This window comes from Sciurus vulgaris (assembly GCF_902686455.1).
Source record: "Sciurus vulgaris genome assembly, chromosome: 4".
Taxonomy (NCBI): domain Eukaryota; kingdom Metazoa; phylum Chordata; class Mammalia; order Rodentia; family Sciuridae; genus Sciurus; species Sciurus vulgaris.
In genome coordinates, this window is record NC_136464.1 from 159,609,082 (window position 1) to 159,634,081 (window position 25,000).

The 25,000-nt window shown below is 42.8% G+C and overlaps 1 protein-coding gene across 1 annotated transcript in view; it reads right to left on the minus strand.

The window, feature by feature from the left end:
- Positions 1-8,298: 8,298 nt before the first annotated feature.
- The window catches only part of TEX26 (testis expressed 26), a 37,724-nt gene continuing 21,022 nt past the window's right edge, over positions 8,299-25,000 (minus strand). Inside the window, exons 5-7 of the mRNA XM_079136865.1 lie at positions 16,142-16,318; positions 14,065-14,226; positions 8,299-8,761 (exon numbers count right to left, since the gene is read on the minus strand). Coding sequence (XP_078992991.1) covers positions 8,691-8,761; positions 14,065-14,226; positions 16,142-16,318 — 410 coding nt within the window. The 3' untranslated portion in view covers positions 8,299-8,690. The remainder of the gene's footprint in view (positions 8,762-14,064; positions 14,227-16,141; positions 16,319-25,000) is intronic.

Genomic DNA, 25,000 nt, shown 5'->3' on the forward strand with positions numbered 1-25,000 from the left:
TGTCCTCCTCCATCCGGCTGTTCGTCATGATTTTTTCTCTAAGAGTAATGTGAGGAACAGAATCAAGTGATTTATTCTCATATGCATTGGTTATGCTCTAATTTTCAGTGTCTATAAAATTTTTTCTTCTGTCATTTTTTAAGGTGATATATGTTTCACATACCATAAAATTCACCCTTGAAGTGTTCAGTCTGGTGGCTTTGGAGATAGTCACAAAGTTTTGGAACCCACATTATATAATTCCAGAACATGTTTATTTTCTCCTCCTCAAATCCTTTTCCCATTAGCAGTCAATCCCTTTTCTCATTCTTCCCAGCCCCTGGCAAATACTAATCTACTGTCTTTTTAAATTGGCTAATTCTGGACAATTCCTGTAAATAGAACAACATTGTTTCTGGCCATTTTTGTCTCACTTCTTTCATGCAGCAGGATATTTTCAAGGTCCATGCATGTTGTAGCACCTACTGTGATCTCTTTTGTAAGCTGTCAGTGGAAGTGTTTCCCTGAGTTCTTTGAGGTGTTCTCGCCAACAGTAGAATCTCAGAGAGTGTCGTGGGAACTTCCCGTCTGCAGCCAGGCTGGACAGAAGTTGGAGCTGTCCTGGGGACCTTCGGCTTGCCAGTGGTACTAGTTGGGGCAACTTTGTGGGGACACGTCCTCAGCCTGGCCAGTTAGTGTTGCCATTGAATCAAATTGTGGGACATCTGGTCTTGGAGAATTGCTCAGTGTGGGGGAAAGATCCCCACATACATGGCCAAAGCAGTGTTCCATCTTGAATGAGGATGGTAGTGAAATCTCAGGCACCCCCAAGGGACAAAGGCAGATGCACTCCTGAGCCCTTAACCTGTTGCTGTCACCCATCAAAAGCCTGGTGCCCGTTCTTCCCTTACCCCCTCGCTCTCCCAGCAGTCTTATCAACCTCAGAAACCATCATTAAAACTAGCATGCCTTCGCCATCACGTCTCTGAGGACAAACTAGATCAGAGCATGGAACTGTTGGGAGATGCCGCAGAGGCCAGCTCCCCAGGCCTCAGCCTGTTACTTGCCTGTTGTGTTTTCCCCACCCCTACCTATGCATTCTTTCGCCAGCTGCAGGGACTCATAAAAACAGGACCCCTCTCTTGGCTGGAGGGGCCGCTGACATTCTGGGTCAGAGCTGTCTCTCCTTTTCACTTGAGCAGATGCCCCACAAAAGCCTTGCCTGTATTTGAATTCCTCTGGGTCTAGTCTATTTCCACCACTTCTGGACCCAAGAATGTGGCTCTGCTCACAGTTATAGGGAAGGAGAAACAGCTTGTCCCTCCTGCTCTGTCACTCTGTAGGCCTTTACGTGTGAGACGGCCTTTTGCAACTAGTAGCTGCAGTGCCTGTACCTTCAGTAAAGAGCTGTGTCTTGCCTTGTTCAGGAAACCTTTTCTGACCCTTCAGGCAGGATGAGGCACACCTCCCCAGGAATCTCAGAGCACCCTGCACGTGGCCTCATGACACCCCTTCAGATGTTATCGAAGTCTCTGCATTATTAGGAACATCATTGATTACCAGTGGCAGAAGTCCAGCTCAATTCAGCTTGAATCAGGGCAGAAATGAATCCAGCCTGGGGTGCAGATGGCTCTGCGGCAGAGAGTTCGATCTCAGCAGGGTTCTGTCTCCTTCATGCATTCTCTCTGGTCTCTATTCTCTGGGGTTGTTTGTCCTTAAAAGGCAGGAAGGAAGACTACAGGTAGCTCTGACCGTGTCTTCTTATAGCCTTATAACAACAAAGACTGCTCTGCCCCTTCCCCACTGAGGAACATCCCCGGCAGAGAGGTAGCATCCTCAGTGTGGTCCCCGTCCATGCAGGGTACGGTAATCTTGAGTTGACCTCAGCACCACATGGCTGCGGACGGGAATAAGAGGGTAACCCCAAGGAGGCAGGCTGCTCTGAGCTGATTAAAGAATCCTTTCTATGACATTTGCTTGTCTGTTTGATCCATAGACTCCTATATCTTTAAGAATAGATATTGTGTCCTTTATCTTTGTATCTAGCACAGTACGACATCGGGTAGAAAAGATCATTAAAAAATATATTTTAAAAGAAATGTTAAAGTTTAAGTTGCTATAGTCATGCACTCTGGATTTTCTAGGATACAAATGCCGTTTTCTTTTTCTTTCTTGCCTTCCTTCCTTCCTCCCAAGCGGAAGCCTTCCTTACATTCAAAACCGTATTCGTTCCTGGGTCATACAGCCTCGTGTTGGTTTTGGTTCCCTGAGGTTGGCCAGCTGTGTTGGTTATATTTTGCCTGACTTCCAAATCCTTTAACATCCTTCTCTCGTCTGTGCCACCAGAAGCTACCTAACTCTTTGGACCACATTCCTGCCTGGACCTTGCTGGAAGGCATCCAGTGGACTGGGTCCATGACAGGCATTGCCAGACATTGAGACTGCTTCAGAGGGAAGGTGAAGGAAAGCTGAGGTAGTTCTTTGCAGCCCTCTTTTGGATCATGTGTCCAGCAGTGGCTCGGTCCCTCCCAGGGGACAGCAGCTCCTTCATAACTCTGGATCTCCCTGAGCTCCAGTCCATTCAGACCTACAAGAAGTAACTGCCTCTCTCTTCCTTCAGTCTCCAGGAGCTTTCCCCTCATTTACGTTCTCAGTAGGTGATCCCTCCACTTAGGTCCCATAACTTGGAACAAATGGGGTGATCTTGTTTCTTGCCAGGACCTTGAGTGAACTACCAACTTAACCTTAGCAGGTGCGACTTGCACATAGATCACTCCTCTACTTCAGTGCTTCTTCTTTGCTGGGCACTGGAATCACCTGGGGAACGTTTGCATTCACTGCGGCCTGGGCTCCATCACCAGGATTTCTGATGTAATTGGTCCACGGTGTGGATCGGCCATAATCTCTTCAGGTTGTCCTATTGTGCAACCAAAGTGAGAAGCCTTGCTTCTGGCTCACACACCTCCTGAACAGAGAGGAGAGTCTAACGTACGGTGGAAACACAGCTGCACGTGACCCACTGCATTTTATTTTATATTTCTACAAATTATTGCCATCTTTGGTTTAAAGTGATGTTGTTTTCAACTCTTCCATTCATGAAAGCATTTTTTAAAAACAAAACACAACAAGCTTAAACACATTTACCTAAGTTTTCTCAAGAGGTTAAAAAGGAGTAGATGTTTCTAGAAAACACAAACATTTAAGTAAAATACAAATACTTTAAGTAAAATACAAAAATAAATGTATTTGTGAGTTGAAGGCGTAAGGCTTGCAGGAAGGTAAAAAGAAAATTAAGAAGCCATGGGAGGATACCATAAGAGAAACTATTTCAGAATCACTGTGTCAAAAACTATTCTCTTTGAAATACAATCATAGAGGTATTAGTACTAGGCAATGAATTCACATGAGATGCATGGCTGATCCGACCTTGCCAATCTTCTCCAAGAAGGAACCCCATTAAAGCCATCATTCCCACATTCTGGCACATTAAACTGAGTAGCAGCTATTGGCCTCCTGAGAACCTTTGAGATGTCCAGTGTTTAAAATGCCTTCACCACGTAGCAAGTTTTTTATTAAAAAGCACCATACCCTTCTACTTGGAAACACAATCACTTTTTAAACACACATTGGTTAGTGGTGATCAGACTTCATATTTTTAAGAGAACTTATTCAACTCAACCAAGGCTTCCTTCTCTAGAAGATACCTTGTCTAAACAAACATTGCACCTGCATGGGTCAGCTAGTGCTCCACGAATTCTGTGGCATGACACCAAAAGCATTTATTTTCCGCCATGTGTTCGTCCCTGGGGCCAGCTGGGGTGGCTCTCCTCCACGTCTCATCCTCCTCCTGGGATCAGTGGACAGGCCAGGTATTTGTGCTAACATCCATTGGCCAAAGAAGTCATGTGGCCAGGATCACAACTGAAGGCTGGAAAAATATGTTGTGTCTTTATGAGGAGGGAATACAAGGTTACAGGGGCAAGGGTACAGAGAGAGATGAATTGGGGGCAATAATTCAATTTACCACAATGCCTCAAGCAAAAATATGTCAGAGTGCACCCCAATCCTGTATGTATAAAGAGAATTTCTGGCTCTAGACTGACTAGTCACTGTTGAGTTCTAGAACCCCAGATAGAGGATGATCTTCTAAATCCTGGAGGATGGCCATCCTTACCTGCTGGCGTTGTGCCTCAGGGCGGAGGAGGTGATGTTGGTTTTTTTTAGCTCTTCTCCCTGAGACACCAAAACCATTTTCCAAGAAGTAACCAATATTTCAAGAGGAGGAGAGGATTAAGATAGTGAAGCACAGGACTTTTAGGACAGTGAAACTATCCTGCATGGTACTGCCATTGTAGATAGATGACACCATGATTTTGTCAAGACCCATAGAACTTTGTAGCACAAATAGTGAATGTTAATGTGTGAGAATTAAAAAAAAAAATGATCATTTAGGTCAGTGATTCCACTTGGATGTGGAGGTTGGTGGGCAGCTGAGACTACACCCACTGACACGCCCTCACAGCTGACAGCTGAGTCCTGCACAAAGCTTTGCACCAGAGTCTGAAAGAGGGTTAGTGTAAAGCCAAGTCATGTTCATGGGAAAGTCATGACTTAGATCAACAGAAATCTCCTGAGCATTCCAGAATACAGTAAGTAGAAGACAAGGGCCCACAATTTCAGGAATAGGAAGGCACTAGGCCCTGATTGACCTTCTTTTGCATAACAGTTCCTCTGTCCCGTTATTGGGCAACTTGCTAGACTTCAGCCACTCTGCCTTCTGCAGGTTTCTAGGACACTTCCAGGTCTTTCTTACCTCAATGTACTTCCTTGTTGCTCCCCAAGCCTGTAAAACTATTACCCTATCTCTTCACCTAGCTGACTCTTCCTCCTCTTAAAGCTTCAGTTTGATTAATTTCTTCTCAGTAGGAGTGTCCCAAGAGGCTTCTACTTGAATATAAGCTCTGTGTATTTTCCCATCACCTAAAACACTTCCCGGCACACTGTAGGTATTCAATAGATATTCATGTAATGTTTGTTTCGGATTCTCATGGAATATGTGGACCTCTGATTTGGAGTGCTGTGAAGACACCACACATACTAAACTAAGAGAGAATCCATGCAAAGTTCTGGGATGGCTACTGCTACAGTCCTAACACTCTAAGAAAAACATAGAAGCAGCTTTATGCTCTAGTACTGGAAACTTAATATTCCAGTTCCTATGTTGACAGTATTTGGAGGAGGGCCTTTGGGAGGTAATCAGGGTTAAATGAAGTTATGCAGGTAGAGTCATGATGGCTTTAGCACCTATGTAAGAGAAGGTAGAAAGACTCAAAGTAGCACGTTCCTTTGATGTGATGCCCTCTGCCATGTTATGACACAGTAAGAAGGTCCTCACAATATGCACCTTGGAACTCCCAGCCTCCAGGTCTGTGAGAAATAAATCTCTCTTCTTTATACACTCCCAGTCTTGGATATGCTTGCAGAACAGAAGACAGCTCAGGACACAGGTACTGGGGCTTGTCTGAAGCTGTGTATTCTCCAGAGAGCTGGAGTGGGTGAAGGCTTTACTCTCCTTCACCCCAGTGCTATGCTACAGTCATCAGTTCCAAGCCATGGAAGAGAGGTGTCTGCTGGATCCCAGGCAGTGATCTCAGGTTTGCAAATCCTGGCAGGCCCCACACGGGCAGACATGGGAAGACCCTTCTGCAGGGCCACGGCTGTCCACTTGCTGCTGGAGGATCTGTCCAAGGATGGTGACCCTAGAAAACCTGGTGGAGGATGAAATAGTGGGATAAACTTTTCCCAGACTGTGCAGCTGAGAGAGCTGACCATGCCCTACTCAGAGGAAGCAGGATGGGACTCTTACCTGCAGGTCAGCACGTGAGGAACTCTAAGCCTGGCTCCTTCGCGGCTCATTCAACAAGCAGAAGCCAGTCATTCTTCCCCTGATGCCCATTTTCTCTGGCCAAAGAGGCCACAGTAGACCGACCTTTCCTGAGAGCAAACCGTGCCACCATTTCTGGGTACTCCATAAGTTGAGGGAGAAGACAAGGGCTCCCAATCAGAAAACACAGCAACAATTAAGGCAAAGTCAATGGAGAAGGCAAAGAATAGAGTCATTTTAACAAAGTATAATGACTCTAAAGGGGATTCAATTACAGAGAAAAAGGAGGCTTTCTGAAATCTAAGCTACCATAAACACAATACTCGGATTTATGAATGGCCACTGCTGAGAATTGAACTGATGCTCTGAGTGAACAAAAGGTAGAAATTTCATACAATAGAGAGGGGTGAAAATACACTTAAAAATGGAATCCATAAACAAGTAGAAGATCCTAGAGCCTCTGTTCTGAGTGACTATTTGTTCAAGAAAGAAACATAGTAACAGAGAGAAGAAAAGTAATAATAAAAATAGGGGAAATGGAAGAAATCTCCCAAAACTAGAGAAAGATCTCAGATAAAAATGAACATAAAAAAAGAAAAACTACTGAAATGCTACAATGGAAAGAGAAAAATCATACACTTTTGGGGAAAAAAAAATAGGCCACTTACAGCAGTAATAGAATAAGACTTACAAATTATACTCTAAACCAGAAGACAATTAAAACAGTGACTGTGGACACTGAGAAAACAAGAAAAAGTCCTGCTAATTCTATAGCTAGCCAAGATATCATCATTTAGAGCAAAAAAAAAAAAAAAAAAAAATATATATATATATATATATATGTTAGGACAAGTAAGGTTTCAGAGGATTGCCCACCTTGTAACCCGTCTGAGTAAACACATAGAAAGTGTTCTAACAAAAAAAGTAAATCAGAATATGGTGGTCATGATACAGAAAAATGGGGGCAAGTAGGAAATAGTGACTGTAATGAATAACTGGACAATATGGACAATGTGGCTGACATCTATTATAGAGTTTAAGCAGAAAAATAAATCCTTCCAAACAAAACTCCAAACTCTCTCAGCATCAAAGTGTGTGTGCGCGCGCACATTTACATGCAGAGGATGGAGTGGGAAGGACAACATTAAATGGGAAAACAAAAGTTCTCAGTAAGCGAGGTTGGGAGGACTGGGGAAGTAAAAGGCATGGGGAGCACAGGGATTATGTAATTTTTATATATTGGTGGAGAAATCCAAATTTAGTAATGACTATATATGATAAAGACTATCAATATAATGAAAAATTCACAGTAGAGGAAAAAAATAGAATTAGGAAAAGTAAAACAGAAGAATGAAGACTAGCAAACAAAAAATAATCTGGAAAACATAAAACCAAGGATGTAAAACATCACAATCACTCTGTACTGACTAACTTCCTTTATCAAAAGATAATGCTTTTCATATTAATCATGATCTAGAACCCAGGCCTAAGATGTTGTTAGACATACACTGAAGCAGTTACCAAGAAAGCCTGGGAGTACCGGGCTCAAGGAGGCACTAAGCAAATGCAAAGGAAAAAAAATAAAATCAGAATGAATGGCAACATTAAAATCAGGTCAAATGCACTTCAAACCCCAAAGCATTAACCAGGTTAAAGAACAGGGGAAAATGTGGGGGTTTTCCACATTCTGCTTGGATGAGGGAAAGAGTTTCTGTTGGAGGATGATCAATTAATTACTAATAAACTTATCTAATCAATAAACACAAGAGCCAATACTCTTTTTAAATGGGAGGGGGTGTGATGGATGGGGCCATACCAGATCTGGCCTCCAACAAGTTGGAGAAGCCCACCTTCCCTTTATTTGTAGTCTCATAGGTAAAGGGGGCCAAGACCGGGGGGGGGGGGGGGGCTTCTGGGAGGAACAGGATCGGGTGGAGCTAGGGAAGCCAGTTGCTTAGGGAATTAGCACATCCTCAGACAGCGAGTCACCTCACTGTAAGTACAGGACTACTTACTTCCTGTCCCTGGTGGTCTGAAACAGTCTCCCATGCCTGCCAGTTCCTGGGAGTCAGACCTCTGCATCCCATGGCTCAGTCAAGGCTGACTGCTAAACATGGATGATTCCCCAAAGAAAAACTTACTCAGTGAAGAAGCTCTGTATTAGACATAGACCTCAACAGAATAAACAATATCACTGTCACACATACAAAATAAAAATCCCAGAAATACAAGGAGAAATCGATGAAATCATTTATTGTGGGAGGTTTCTAATATTTTTCTTTCAAAATTTGTCAGTTCAAATACACAATTAAGGCAAAGATGAAAAATATTTGAAACAACACAATAAACTACGTGTTTCTCTTCTATTTATGTAACACAAAAATTAATCATATATTTGATTAATAGCAATAAAGAACACTTTGATACATTTTCCAAAGCAGATGCATTTATTATACTTTATTCAATAAATAAATCAACAATAAAGATAGTTTTCAAATCTTCTAATTATTGGGAAGTTAAGAAATCTCTTCCACATAATTCCTGGTTCAAAGAGGAACAAGTAAGATTTCAAAATTGAAACCAAAAATTAAGATCCAAAAATTAAGGAAAAGACATTATATTAAAACTATCAGATACAGCTACAGTTATGTGAAGAGGGAAGTCTGTAGCCTCAAATTATTTGCATCATTAAAAAAAACAAAATAAACAAACTCACAGTCATCACAATATATTTGGAGCAATTTGCATCCAATTTCTTCTTGATTTTCGAGAAAATGACTAGGTAGTCCTTGTTGCTTCCATTGATTTTCTGATTTTCTTCACTGAACTATTTTCCTCTTTTCATTTCTTTGTTGATGTCACAGTGAGAATGAATAAAGTGATCCAAAATTTGTCTGTCTGAAAATCATGAAGGAAATCAGGATGAAAATTTCATGCAAGCATTTAATTGCTCACTAGAAAAAGGAGGCAAATATCTGATAATAGTACTAGATTTACACATTTGGTAACAAATCAAAAGAATCAAAAGATAATTATGTCTAATACCTAAAGAGCCACAGTTGCATAATTGTTAAGAGGAGTAATTTAATATTCAAGGTATTGGATGGCTTACTGGAAAGATCGTGGACTTCAGAATGAAACAGAGTCAGTCTCAGTCCTGTGCTGACCAGTGTGAACGAGCCATTTAAACTTGCTCTTCTTCATGTCCTCATCTGTGTATACAGCTCACAGTACTTACCTTACCCTGCCTTTGGGATGGATTAGGATGTGTGTGAAGTATCTAAATGATGACTGCCGAAGTCATCTAACAGCCTTATGCTTTATTACTGGTGCACAGTAATAAACATTGATAATTGAAACTTATGCCTAGAATCTCACAGAAGCTAGCCTGTGTCTCTCCACCAAAGATGGTAGGTTTTGTTATTCTTGAGCGATAACTGTTGAACCCTGGGAATGTCCCTGAGCGCCCTGGCCTCCACTTCCTCATCTGTGAAATGAAGGAGTTTTGTGTGGTTCTGAACATCTGTGATTTCCTAATTTTAATTCCATGTTTTGTCAGCCATACAGAGTGCAGCTGTAAAATTTGATTCATCATTTCTGGAAATTGTCATGTGTGCAGCCAAAGCCAAAAAGAAGAGTGCAAGTGACCACGTGTTAAGCTCGATGCTCACATCATCCTGCTCCAAGTCACAAAAGCCAGCGGAGATCCCTAGGTAAGGTGCATGCACGTGCACATGTATTCCTGTTTTCTCTCCAATTATGTTTGCATTTATTTGTCTTTGCAGTCTCATGGTTGATTTTGAATAGTTCCTAACCTACCTATACTTTTTTGACCCCAGTATTTTTCCACTGAGGTTCCCTTTTCACAAAGGGAAACGCAGTGGTTTCTGGGTACAATTCGATCAACTGATGCTTACACATTTACATGCCACACCCACATGAAAATGTCAACTATCCCACTAACCCAGAAGATCCTCCATCTTTCTTCCCAACTGATACTTTATACCTGATGCTGTTCTGATTTCTTTTAGTCAAAGACAAGATTTTCCTGTTGTAGACCTTCCAAATGGTGAAATCATGTAGAAGATTTTTTTGTGTGTCTGGCTTCTTTCATTCAGCATGTTTTTGTGGTTCATACCTTTTGTTAATATACATCAGTAAATCGTTCCTTTTTATTGTCACTATGTTAATATATCGTAATTTATCCATTTTCCTGTTGAAGGGGATTTGAGTTGTATCCAGTTTGGGGCTATTAAGAATGAAGTGGTTATACATTTTTTTGTACAAGTCCTTTTGTGGACATGTGTTTTCTTTTCTTTATGGTAAATATCCAGAAGAGGAATTTTTGAGTCATGAAAGAGTTAAATGGTCAACTTTATAAAAATCTGCCAGATCTGTTTCCAAAGTGATCATACTATTTGATAGTTCCCCAAGGTATGTGAGTTCTGATTGCTTCATGTCATCAACAATTGCTATCATCAACACTTTTCATTTGTTGCGTTGTCTCCAGTAAAGATTTTATTTTAAAATAAGCAAAAGAAAAATTCATTCCTTCCAACACCAAATGTACAAGATAAATCAAGTATGGTATGCACTAATAAAAAGAATGAGATTGTGTAAAATGTAATGTCAACCTAAATAACTACCCCAAAAGACCACCAATTGTAACTCATGTGCTACCCATGTTCATTGTGTATAGATGCAGGTTCATGGCTCCATGGTTATATCTATGCTGTTCCCTCCACTAGGAAGGGCCCTGCCTTCTCACTGTGCAGATTCCCCTCCTCTCCCCTGAGTAGCCTTCCCTCATTCCCAGAGCCCCTGTGCATCCTCAGGGCTGGACGTGACCCACATAGGCTTCCCATATAACCAAAGATCACTTGCATTACAGAGCCTGTGACATTAAAACTACACATCTGTTCCCCACATCAGCCAATGAGCTTCCTATAAGAGGGTTTGTTTTTCATTTATCATTGTATCAAAAGAGCATTATAGGTATTCAATTAACAAAGCTTAGTGAATGATTAAATAAATGCATTTTGTAGCACTGGAGTTTAAAGCCAGTGCCTCACGATGCCAGATAAGTGCTCTACCACTGAATTACATCCTCAGCCCAAAAAACACATTCTTAATACTACAAAGAAACACCTTCTAGACAGCCATATTTATGGGAGTTTAGGTTGGAGAAAAAGCTGGGAAGGTGTAGTAGCTGAAGAAGTTCACAGAAAATCAGAGTTCCGATAATTTTATCTTTTAAGTTGGAAGAAAATGGGTAGATTGCAGAATCTTTACCAATGGGTAACAGACACCCAAAGAGTAATAAGATTTTGGGTGGTCTGAATCAGACCTAGGGATTAAAATGATTTTGAAAACAGATTGGTTACTAAACAGATCTAATCAATCTCTTCAAGTCATAAAGTCATAAATGAATTGTCAAGTATCCCTTATCAAAAATGCTTGAGATCAGATGTGTTTCATAATTCAGTCTTTCTTTGGATTTTAGAATTATATTTGTATAAATACAATGAAATTTCTTGGAGAAGGAACCCAAGTCTAAACATAAAATTCACTTACGTTTCGTATACACCTTATCCACAGAGCCCAAAGGTAATTTTATACAATATTTTTAGTACGCCTGGGTTTTAAGTGCAACCCATCCCATGAAGTCAGGTGGGGAATTTCTCACGTGTGGCATCTCGTGGGAGCTCACAAAGTTTTGGGTGTCAGATTTTTGGATGAAGGATGCACAACCTGTACCAAATGTGGCAACACAGACTTAATGGAAATAGGAGGTTGGTCTTAGTGGCTCTCTCTTCCTCCTTCCCCGGTATTTTTAATCTTCCTGATGTTTTCTCTCTCCCTCCTTACCATGTCCTCTCTCCAGGCCATTCTCCACCCTCTTTCATGCCATAACTGAAGGTGAAGGCTGGTCTTTTCCCCTTTTTTTCTCTCTCCCTCAAAATATTCCTGTTCTGGGCTCCTGTTCCAACAGGACCTACGACCCATGAAGGGTAATCCAGAAAAATGATTCAAACCGAGCAGATAATAACTGAGCCTGTGACATCTGCCAGGTGTTTTATTCTCTGCCTACTCACTTAGCTCCATTAAAAAAAAAAAAAAAATCACCTGAGATCTTCACCAGCTGAAAAGCATCTGTGTCATCCCTGACACCAGAAAATGACAAGAAATCTGGAGCACGATGCAGAGGAAACCTCCTACTTGCTTGTCAGTGTCTAACACAGTCCCCTGGATGAGTGAGCCATTCTGAAGTGGAGAGAGAAGCCGAAACCCACAGGAAGCAACCCCTCCAGCAGCCCACATCAGCACAAAATAGCAGAGCTCCGGGCTACCAGCTTTCAGGTACCCGCCCCCCAGCGCTGCCTGAAGGCAACCAGGAAAGCAGGAGAACAAGGAGGAACAAGACCTAGCCCACCCTAAAGCTACCTTGTTCGATAATGGGCCAGGTCTCACTCATCTGGGAAGGAGAGCCAGACTGGGTGGACATGTAGCGTTGACCTGGAGGATCAGCTTACCCTGCGCATCTTGAAGGATGAGGATGCAGGTGGAGCAGAGGTTCACCCTTAGAGGGCATCACCAAGGCTCAGACTGCACATGACCCAGACACCAGACCAAGGTGCCCAGCAGTCACCATGGTTCCCAAGGGGCAGAAGTGGTGGCTGCAACTCTGTGGCCCAGTCCCTGGGCAGAAGGAAGCATCTGCTCAGAGAAAGACAGAAATAGCCTTGCTGCAGGTTCCCACAGATGTGCCTCCTAGGAGTAAAATGAGCTCCTTGTAAAACGCAGAGGGCGATTCTAATTTTACATATCTGCCACAAAGCTGAGGGAAGAGTAGGAAAGTAGCTTGGGCTTGCTACCGAACTTCCTCTCTGCTTTCAGGACGAGACCAAAGACCTCCAGGAATCTCTTGTTTTCCTTCTGAAGTGACAAACTGGCTCAGGGACATCTGTTGAGAGGCGTCGGGCTCCCACTTGAAAATACATACTTCTGCCTCAAAATGAGGCAAAACATCTGTTTTTAGTGCTTCCCTGAAACCTACCATTCAAGCACTTTTAAGGGTAGAATATGCTTCCTCTTTTCCTCCACATGTGCACGCACATGTGCGTGTGCGCGTGCACACACACACACACACACACACACATAAATGCATGCACGCACACACACACACACACACACATGCACATACCCCTCCCTTTCAGGAAAATCCAGAAACAAAAGGTTTCCATGAAAATTTAAGAGGAATCCTCTCTCTGTCTGGCTGGGGACAAGCAAAGGAAAACAACTGGGAACCCAAGAAAGGCAGGTGGAAGTCGTGAACTTAAGCCTGGTCACCGGGTACCAAAGAGTTGATGACCCCGCATGCCCTTGAGCACAAATGTGGGTGCAGGAGAGGACCTGCTGGGTGCAGGGGAGAATAGCAGAACCTCAGCTTGTATTTGTTTTTGACTTCCTCAAGTCCGCAAGTTTTCTAATGGGCATAATACCCTAGTTCGGGTAAATATATATGCACACCTGTACTGGGCACGCGTTCAGATGGGGCCTGCGCTCCCACACAGAGGCAGCTCTGGCAAGAGCCTTGCTTCCTCACACTCCTTTAGTCCCCGAGTTGATGCATCATCCGGACTCAGCCAGTCCTCGGGTTACCCTGCAGTGCTCCCCAATCCTCCCACCCACTCAGCCCCGACATGGTAAGTGTTTCGAGGAAGAGTAGTGGCAATACCCTGAGAATGGACCGGCTCTCTTGCAGGCGTGAACACTGGAGGTCCTCATGTACCTTAAAACAGCCTGTCACAAAAATGTGCCACCAAATAGGAAATAGTGGGGGAAAAAAAATACCCTGAGATCATACAATCATCCACTAGAGAAATCAATTAGCTGGAAGAAGAAGAAAAGTCATCCTGGAATAATTCAACCACAAGCAAAATGGGATCGGAATTGAGTGACAAATTCTATCTCCTTTTTAATAAGTGGGAATGAAGTCACTGGGGCCTCTCTTAGGAAAAAAAGTTTTCAGTGGGTTGAGGTTTACACAACACTCCAGGACTTTTTAAAAGAAATATTTTTCTTTTTTTCTTTTTTCTTTTTTTTTTTGCGGCTAGAAATGGGAACAATTGCTATGTAGCGTAAAGCAATGTACTGTCATCTGTAAATGCATGAAATGGAAACGTTAGACTCCATCTTACCTTTGCCAGAAACAGTCTTAAGGTAGTCGTTGATCTGAGAGGTCGTGAACGAGTTTAGGAGCACTAAGAAGTCCAGGTAGTCCTTCCCATAGTCACTTTGGTATGTGGTCTGCTGCTTCGTGCGCTCTTGAGTCCTCATGTAACTGTGCAGCACCGAAGGGACTGCAGAAACACAAGGGAAGGACGATGCAGAGGCTGTCACCCTAGCAGAGAACTCACGTCCTGCTCACTGGAACCTTTCCCGGGCAGCCCTGGCCCCAGCTGGAATTCACTCAGCATACTTCACCATGCTGGAAACTGAGGCGCTGTGTTAGTCTGATTTCTCCAGTGACGGGGGCTGCGCCAAGCTGCTGAGACTTCCAGACGATTGCCATTAGAAGGAAGGAAGGATGGGACACAATGGCCAGAAAGCTGAGGTTCTCCTGAAACTTACTCATCTGTAGGTCAGTGTTTTGGGATGGTGACGTTCACCACTGGGTTAATAACAACAACCCTCCTAGAAATACCTTTGTCTCTCAGGACACCTTCTGCGCAAACCTGTATTGGTGCACCAAGAGACCTCCTTGCAGTGACCGAGGAATTAGTCTTAGGATGAGCAGTTTGGGCAGACAATGATATTTACAGCCAGCACACAGAGTCCATTCAGACCAGGAGAGGTCAGAGGGGCAGGCAACCCCAAGTCACTGACATTTGGTAATGAATATTGTTATTCATTGTGGATTCTGATATTTATGGAACTATCATTTTTTTAAAAATGAAGACATGATGCAAAAATCCAATTTCTATGACTTTCTCTGTTTTGTGGACCTTGAAACACCTTAAATACTGTTTCCCGTTCCAGGTTCCCCAAGGGGTCAATGGCTAAATGGAAGGGCCAGATTGTGGAGGGGTTTTGATGCGGGGCACTGGGGATTGAACTCAGGGGCACTTGACCACTGAGCACTAGATTTGCTTTGGAAATGCTTTAACTGGAAAAAAGAAGACTAAGAAGTTAAATGATAACATTTTCATAAAATAATAGCTTTCTACTAGTTAATCTCCATGGAAAGAAGTAGAATCAATGACTACAAGTTTAGCAAGTAATATTTCAGCCATGGGAACAGTCCAAGAGGTAGGACATCTGACAATGAAAGCTGTCCTTGGGGCATGGAGCACTACTCTGAAGTGGGGAGCACCTTAACCCTCAGCAGGGAGGGATGCAGGCAATTCACGTGTGCCCTGAGGCTCTAGACCAGATAACTTCTGGACTACCTTCTAGCCCCTAGATGCTAGGCTTCCATTCTGCTCTTCTTCTGTCTCGGGGACTGTTTGGTCTCCACTCTTCTTCAGAAGATACCGAGTTATCTTAGCTGACTTTGGAGGGGAAGGACTTGGTCATGAAACTTTTTAACACTTTCAGGATCATATAAGAAGAGTCAAATGGATGAGTGCTAAATCTGAAAACTTTTGAGGGAGTGTGCCCTCTGAATACAGCAAGGTTCAGCTTGCCCGCCAGAATCACTGCCATTCCCTGTGACCATTATCAAATTTGGCTGCCGGAGCCTGCTGCATCAAGGAATCTTGGAGGAAATCAGGTCACAAAAACAACAAATGCCAGTTTCTAAAAATTGTTGTGTATGATGCAGGCACAGACCGGCAAACCTGTAGGAACCCCAAGTCTGCCACCTGTGGAACATAAAGAAAGAGAACCTGGCCTCACAGATCTCTATTAGAACCCAGGGGCAGGATGGACAAGAATAAAAGACAGACAGGAAGCTGCCCAATCACAAAGCATCTACAAGTTACACCTGGCCTGGTGTACAGGATGTGCACTGCTCCACAAAGACTCAAGGTTACAACCAGGCATCCCTCTTACTCCTCACCCCAAATGGCTTCCATTCCTTTGCTAAGAGCCATCAGAGAGACAGATCTGAGCATGCCTCTTCCTGCCCACCTTGGGAATTGACCTCCAGTAAATTTCACTCTTTTTGCAAAACCCTGTGCCATGGTATTAGCTTCAGTGTGTGCCAGGGAGCAAGACTTTGCATGGTATTAACAGGACCTATGAAGTTCTTTTTAAAACCAAAGGTGTACTTACCTAGACCCTGAGAAGCCACTGATAAGTTTGAGTAGCATCCGTATCTGAAGCTAAAGTCCTGCAACTCAGGAATTTTAGCTGGAATTTGGTAATTCCGTCGAAATTCAGTGTCTAGGGGTCGAGGAAGGTACTTTTTCCAGTCTGGACACACTGGAGAATTTTTCTTAATCTTCTGAGCTGAGGGGAGTGTGGAAATGGAAGGCAAAAAAAAAAAAAAAAAATCACTCCTTTTAGCCTATTTCTGAGTAGCATTTCATTTCACTTTGCTTCTGGCAGTAGCTTCCAATTTGCCAGACTATTACCCCCTCCCGACTCTTGTATTTAGAAGGCTGGTCAGTGTGCTTTTTATGAATACTTAAAGAAAGTATTTTCTGCCTTCTCAGAAAGTAGGTATATGATCAAATAATTATATAGTTCCTAATGGATATATTTTGGTTTTTTTGTGGGGGGCACTGGGGATTGAACTCGGGGGCACTTGACCACTGAGCCACGTCCTCAGCCCTATTTTGTATTTTATTTAGAGACAGGGTCTCACTGAGTTGCTCAGCATCTCGCTTTGCTGAGGCTGGCTTTGAACTCACCATCCTCCGGCCTCAGCCTCTTCAGCCACTGGGATTCCTAATGAATATATTTGTATGTCTGTTAGGTGTAAAAGTTTGTTCTGCTCTATGAGCACAGAAGCCATTGATCACCCCCTGCCTGCCAGTCTCCGGAGCAGGGGTGAGGAGCAGAGAGCAGGGTGGAGAAAAATTTTGGATATGACCATTGTTGCCACTTGAAACACAGGATGCCCAGTTAAATTTGAATTTCACACAATGAATACTTCTTTTTATTTAAATACGTATAATTACTCATGATCTACTAGATATCATTATTCATATTTAACGGGGCAGCCTATATTTTTATTTGCTTAACCTGGAAGCCCTAGATGGGCTGGTGCATGTCATCCCCATCACCTGGAAAAGAACCATTGAAAGTTTATCCCTTACTGGTGTAGGGATAGGGGGCGTCACTGTTATTAGTGATAAAAACGTTATTTCTTTAATATAATAATCTACTAAAAGCATTCATTAAATATATCATCATTAAATGAAGCACTGATTAAACATGAGCTTCACAAATATGACCAGATTACAGAGGAATCACAGCCCTCTCATTGAGTTTATGTTCACCCTTAATTCTTGCTAGTTCAGAGACATGGTAAAAAACACCATCTTTATTCAGAAAGAGAAAGAGGTTAAAAAGATGGGTATTATGAGCAATGTCTAAACAGTGCATACGATTGTTGACACTCAACTCAATTCTCCTCCAAATTAGTTGTCATTAGGACTTTTCAAAATAAATTCTAATAGACCCTGTGTGTCAAAGTGTTCATAATGGCATCTTCTGGTCTACACTGTGTATCAAAGGATACATTATTGCATCTACTAGCACCTGAAAACATTTTATTATTGACTTTTTTAAAAATGCTCTCTGTCTGGACCAGCAAAGGAGAAGTTCATTACACCACAGGCTGACTCTCACTTCAGATGACCCAGGAGAAAAAGATGCAGGTGCTCAATGGCCTCAAAATGACCTCAGAAACTGCCCACGGAGATACTTTGGAAAACCATCTGCTGTTGTTCCCAGTAACTTCCATCTCTAACTTGGTTTTTACCGTTTACTAATAGCTTTATGGGAGAAAAACAAATTTATGTTGAAATACATCATGCATGCATCTCTCTCTCTCCCCCAGAGCAACCATTGAATAGCGAATGTTTTCATTCCCCAGATGTGTTCTGTGCTGCTTGCCAAGGTTATTAATAATTAAGTCATTGTTCTACCTTAAGACAACCCCAAACTAGTGTGATTAGAAAGATATCTTCAGGACAAACGGATATGGAATGTGGTAAGTCTTGTCGCTGTAGCACTGGGAACTGCGGAGGGCAGATGCCAGAATCTCCCGGGCAGGGTTTCTAAAGCATCTCCCTGCTGATCCTCATCCCAGCTGCTGAGCATCTCTGGAAGCGGGAGTCCCAGGCACTTAGATTGTGAACAGGCTTCCCATGTTCTTGAGAATCACTGACTCGGAGCTCTGCAGAGGGGCCACGGAAGCCTGGAGAGAGTGTGAGGGTTGTGCTCAGGAAAGAGGAGGAAGACAGGGACGCAACGGCAGACTCCGAGAAGGGCGCTAATGGTGGGTCAACGTGGAAGCAGAACAAGCGGTGGGCCCCTGACTCGTGGCTGGCTAAGTGCAGGGTGCCCTGGGGCAGGAGGAGGAAAGGCTGAAATGGGAAAGGTGAGCTGGGCGGGCTGGGAAAGGTCTTGGATGTCTTTCCACAGGGACTGGGATAGCCCAGCATGGAAGTGGGATTGTGGAGAGGAGGACCTAGGAAAAGCAAAACTCAGGACCCTACACATACTTTAAGTTCCTTCGAAGGCAGAGAGTCTTCATTTATTCTCTGTGCTTATTACATTAATAGACCTCATTAAATATTTACTAAATTTATGAGTGAACGACAAAAACCAACTAGAAACATAATTGCGGTGGATTGGCACTTGATATTGGAACCACACTCTGGCAACTGCCTTTGTGATATACGCTTAAGGTAACTCCCGGCCAACTGTATAATCTTTCTTATAGTATGAGCTTAGTGTTTCTCAACTAATTCATTTTTTGTTGTCTTTATAAAAATTTCTTGTTAATGAGCTCCTTCGGGCATTACTAAGAAGGGAGGTTCCTGATACAAAGGGACCAAATGAATGTCTGAACCCCATCCTGGTGCTGAAGCATAGACAGAGAAGATTACCATGATCCAGAGGTAAGGTGACCTGAGGCCCCTTTCAAGGGGTCATTCCTGCTCCTCAGAGGCTCAGTTCCCTCTGGTTTCTTTCCATTTGACAATTGTGATAATATACCAGTAAATTTACCCTAAGAAGGAAACCAGCCTATTTAGATCAGGTAAGCCTCTGCAGAGAAGCTAAAGCCAAAAGTAAATCTACAGCAAGAACCGTTCCAAATCATTAGGATCAGAGGCACACACTCTAAAGCCAAGTGAGAAGTGGTTTTGCCATCTTTACCAAATTCATCAAAGCCAAGTTCTCCACGCCTGAATGTAAAAACAAGCATCTTGCTATCCTGTACTACCAGCAGCTTGGGAGGCTGAGGCAGAATTGCAAGTTCAAGACCGGCCTGAGCAACTCAGTGAGACTCTGTTTCAAAATTTTTTAAAATGAAAACAATGGGGGATGTAGATCAACAGTAAAACATCCTTGGGTTCAATTCCCAGTACCAAACAAAGAAACAAACACCTTCCAGTATTTCCCGTTCATTTGCCTTAATTCAGTATTCAATGATGAGGATAGCAAGCTAAGACATAGTCCCTGTGCTTCAGAAGCTTGAAGTATTAGAGAAATAAGCACACAGAACATAACTGAAATATTATGTGATAAATCCTTCGAAAGAGGTTAGAATGAGGCTACAAAAATACGTGTACATCTGCATCATGGGTACATCACGCAGCTTAAGGCATTTAGCTGTTTTACTGAGGACTGTGGGGGAGTCTCTAAAGGGATTAGGAGTCCAGGCGACATTGGTTTGCACCTCCAGAAGTTCACTGTGACTGTAGTGTGCACAATGGATTGTGGGGAACAAACTAGAAAAGAGAGTTGGACTAGAGGTCATCCAAGGTAAATGCTGGTAGCCTGAACTAAGGCAGGACTGAGGGGATGGAGAGAAACAGATGGAACTGAGAAATTTAGGAGGGAGTCTTGACAGGTCCCGAATATTTACCAGCACTTGGGGAAATGGTGATTTGCTCATGCTGAATGGACAATTTTGATGGAATCTCAAAGACATCTTGAAGGATTCTGACATTTCCAGTGTTTTTCCATGACCCATATTGTATATCTGCAGGAACACTGGTCTTTTGACCCCATACCCGTCTAAAATCTCAAGAAGGGTATTTTCCTTATACTATCTCTGATGCTCAACTAATATTTCCTGGGCTTCTTCCACGTGCCAGGCACTGCAATAAGCCCTGAGCAGGCAACTTACTTAATGGGAGATGAAGTAAATCAGTAACAACAAAAGACAAGAATCAGTGACAAATGACTCCAAAGGGCAAAATGCTAGATGAAAAGAGATGAAGATCCCTTCAGAAGAAAAAGTAAAAGCTGGCCTCACAGGGGAGGTGACACCGAAGCTGGGGTCTGCAGGGAGAAAAAGCAAAGCCTCTGGCAGCACAAGGGAGGAACGCTGCAGCAAAGGGGATGGCAGGCACACTGGGCAAAGGTGGAAGAGAAGTTGGCGGCTTTCAGGACCTAAAAGGGCCCATGTGGTTGGAGCCCCATGAATGAGGGGGGAGGAGTGAGGGGATGAGGTTGCCTAACGGGAGCCCACAAGGAACCGGAACCTGCCAAGTGAAAGGAAGCCATAGAACAATGTGATCCAGCTTAGATGTTCACAAGATCATGCTTCTGCCTTGCGGTGGAGGAGCTGCAGGGACCAACAGCTGATGTGTGGGAACCCTCGTGAGACTTCTCCAAATCCATGAAACTGAGGGTCTACAGACAGGTTTGGGGAGAGACACCACGGTGGGAGTCCAGGATAGTTGATGTTTAAAGTTTCAGGACCTCTCATAGATAGCAATGGAGAAATGACCAGAAAGGAAGAGACAAGGAATAGGAGCACTCAAGGAGAAGGTGACCACACAGAAGTTCAAAGAGAAGGGTGTTCCGAGTAAGAGCAGGTGGCCAGCAATACTGACTACTGCTGCACAGCTGGGGAAGGTGCAATGGGAAGGATCCCAGGGAAGGCCACTGAGGACCTGGACAAGAGTAGTTTCAATGACTTGATGGGGACAGAACCGGCCTGGAGGGGGTTGGGAATTCTAAGGGTTAGCGGTATCTCACATTGAACCCTGTGAATTGTCTCCACTGTATTTCTGCATCTAGGATTCTTCCAGGCCCAAACTCCATCAAGTGATTGTGGATTAGACATGTTAACGTCTCGCCAGAAGAGGAGGAGCAAGCAAGATATGGCAACTGAATGGGCAAAGCAGAGGAAGCAGAAGCCTAGGTGGCTGCAGAAGGAAACAAATAAGTGAACCAACCCACTCTGTGGAACTCCAGCAGGTTCGAACTTGGATGCGATAATGACAGTGGAAGACAGGGTGTGAGGGTCAGGACTGGAAACCGGCATGGCTGAGAGCTTGCATGCAGAGTGGTTCGCTGCTTTCTTAACCCCAGGCAGTCAGACGACAGCCCCTTCTGACTGTGGTTTGAAAGTCCTCTCCAGACTCATGTTGAAATGTAGTTGCAACTGCGACAGTATTGAGAGGGAGGGCCTTTAAGAGGTGGTTAGATCACGAGGGCAGAGCGGATTAAGACGGTTAGGTGGGATTGGGTTAGTTATTGCAGGAGTGGACTCCACCCTTCCCCTCTTGCTTTCGTGTGCTCTTTCATCATGTCGTGCCTTCCACCATGTTAGGATGCATCATGAAGGCCCTCTTCAGATGCAGCTCCTCTGTCTTGGACTCTCCAGCCTCCACAATCACGAGCCCCAAATACTCTTCTGTTGTTTATAATTTACCCAGGGTGGGGTACTCTTTTATAGCAGCAGAAATTGGGCTAAGATACTTCCTGCTTTAGTCAGCTTTTGCATCACTGTGAATCAAAATGACCAGCAAAAACAACTTAGTCAAGAAAATATTTGTGACTCACAGTTACAGAGGTTTCAGTCCATAGATGGCCAAGTCCATTGTTCTGGGCCCAAGATGAGGCAGGACATCATGTGGGAAGAACCCAGCAGAGGAAAGCTGCTCAGTTCAGGGTAGGGTTAGGAAACAAAAAGGAAGAGAAGAGGGAAGGGGCCATAGGGAAGATGCACCCTTGCAAGGCATACCTCCAGTGACCCACTCCTCCCGTCATGCCCCACCTGCCTGCAGATATTACCCAGTTCATTCAAACTAGGATGGACTGATGAGGTTATAACTCTCACAATCCCATCATTTCGCCTCCAACATTCCTGAGTTAATCCAGGAGCCCTTGGGGGACACCTCAAATCCAAGCCATAACATTTCCTATCTAGAAATTTATTCTTTGAAAAACGGAACCAAAGACGCTCTGGACTTGGGGGCATCACAGTGGAAGAGAGGTGGTGAGATACTGGCCTAGGAAAAGAGGGCCATTAAAACTCATTACACCAACAAGGAAGACCTCCCAGCTCCTTTCTTCCCCAATTCTATTCTCAGAATGCCAGCATTCAAGGGCTTAGCTCTCTGGAGAGGCTCATTCCTTAAATACTGGAGCTAACCAGGAAAAAATGGCTCATCCTCTGCTCACCTACATCAGGCACCAATTGACAAGCCCTGTCTCTGTTTGCAATCACATGTGAGTACTGTACTTCCTTTATAGGTCTTGTGAGCTATGGAGCTTAAAATTTGGGCTATGTCCTCTTTCAGGAAAAGGACAACCCACAGAAGTGAAATTTAAGTTTTAGTAGCTTCTTAGTAAATCTACCTCTGATCCCTTGTTAATAGGAAATATAATCCAATTTTCATTAGACCACTAAGATACTCAGAGAAACTACAATGTAAAGAACAGAAAAGAACACTAAACATATATCACAAATATCCAAAAATTTATAAGCGAATTACTGCATCCATAAAACAAGAACAGAATGTTCCTTCTTTAAAAAGCAGAAGAAATAGTTCAAAAACAAAAATATGAGAATTAAAAAAAAAAATTCAATAGGAGAGTTGGGTTAAAAAGTGAAAAATTTATCAAACAACAAAAATACAAAAAGAAAAGTACTAGGAGAGAAAAGATAAGAACATTAGATAATCAATTCAAACAGCAAGAATCTTAGAAAAGAGGAGAAAAATAAAGCACTAATACAAGGGGAGAAAAAAAATTATCTACCAGAACAAAAGGACATGAATGCTCAACATAATGAATGACAAAAGACTTACTAGTGTATGTAATTGTGACATTTCAGAATATCACAAATAAAAAGAAGACCTTTGATCTTAAGTGCACACTTGTAATGCCAGCAACTCAGGCAGGAGGATCACAAATTCAAGGCCAGCCTCAGTACCTTAGCAAGACCCTGTCTCAAAATAAACAACAAAAAGAACTGGGGATGAAGCTCAGCGATAAAGCATCACTAGGTTCAATCCCCCAATATCAAAACAAACAAATGAACAAAAAAAAAAAAACTTTTTTAAAGTTTCTAAGAGAAAAATACAAAAGGATCAGAAATTGAAATAGCACCAGTCTTCTGTATCCTGGATGCTAGAACATATTTGGAAAAATGTGTTCTGAGGGAAAATAATCATCAACTCAGAATTCTATTTCCAGGCAAACTATCAAATGAATGCATCAAAATAAAAAAAAGACATTTTTGGATTGGCAAAAATGTTTCTCCCATGTACCCTTTCATAGGAAGTTACTGGAAGATGCGCTTCTGCAAAGTAGGAGGAGGACAAAAAAGAGAAAGATGTGAACTCAGGAAACAGGGGGTCCATGGCAGGGAAGATACAAAAGAAATTCCCAGAATAATGAAAAAAGAAGGTTCTGGAGCCCAGATGGACAGCAAACCTATAGAAGAACTAGCCTAGATGAGAGGAGAATGGTGTGGGGGGCAGTGTTGGAAGATCTCCAGGAGTAGAATGTGCTGTTTGGAAAAAAATCTCAGCAAGTGTATGACAAAGTATTTGGGGAAAAATTAGTGACAAGCACATAGAAAATAAGGCATGTGGGAACAAAGTCAAATATTCAATGGTAAAAAGAAGCAAAAAGTGGTAACAATCATGGAATACATGCTGGCTTGGCAATAAACATTACTTAATCAGATCATGTTATGTGATCACAATATGTCATGTCATCCTAATCATAATGTAAGTAGTAACACTATAATGTAACCAAAAATTTGAGATGTAATTCTATTGAAAAGATGAATGGAGGAGGAGTGAGAAATAGTTATAGGAGAACCAGATCTTCCACTATCACAGTAGGATCAGTAATAATGCCTAAAATTGTCAAGTGCAGTGGCACACACCTGCAATACCAGGCACTTGGGAGGCTGAGGCAGGAGGATCACAAGTTCAAAACCAGCCTCAGCAATTTAGCGAGGCCTCACTGAGACCCTGTCTCTAAATAAAATACAAAATAGGACTGCGGATGTGGTTCTGTGGTTGAGTGCCCCTGAGTTCAATCCCTGGTGTCCCCCCAAAAATAAAATAAAATAATACCGAAAATTTGTGACTCAAAAAATAGCAGCAGTATTTAAAAATATGGGGGATCATGTAAGAAAACTAATAAAAGGATTAAAATTGACCACTAATGGCAGGTAGGGGTGTTGGTGGAGAGGGGCAGGTCAGGAACATGGTGATTTCTTTCTTTTTTTTTTTTCTTATTGTAAACAAATGGGATACATGTTGTTTCTCTGTACATGGAGTAAAGGCATACCATGTGTGTAATCATAAATTTACATAGGGTAATGTTGTTTGATTCATTTTGTTATTTTTTTCCTTCCCCCCCACCCCTCTTTTCCCTCTATACAGTCCTTCCTTCCTCCATTCTTGCCACCCTCCTTAACCCTAACCCTAAACCTAACCCTAACCCTAATGATGACCCCTCCCACCCCCCATTATATGTCATCATCCACTTATCAACGAGATCATTCGTCCTTTGGTTTTTTGAGATTGGCTTATCTCACTTAGCATGATATTCTCCAATTTCATCCATTTGCCTGCAAATGCCATAATTTTATCATTCTTTATGGTGGAGTAATATTCCATTGTATATATATATATACCACAGTTTCTTTATCCATTCATCAACTGAAGGACATCTAGGTTGGTTCCACAATCTGGC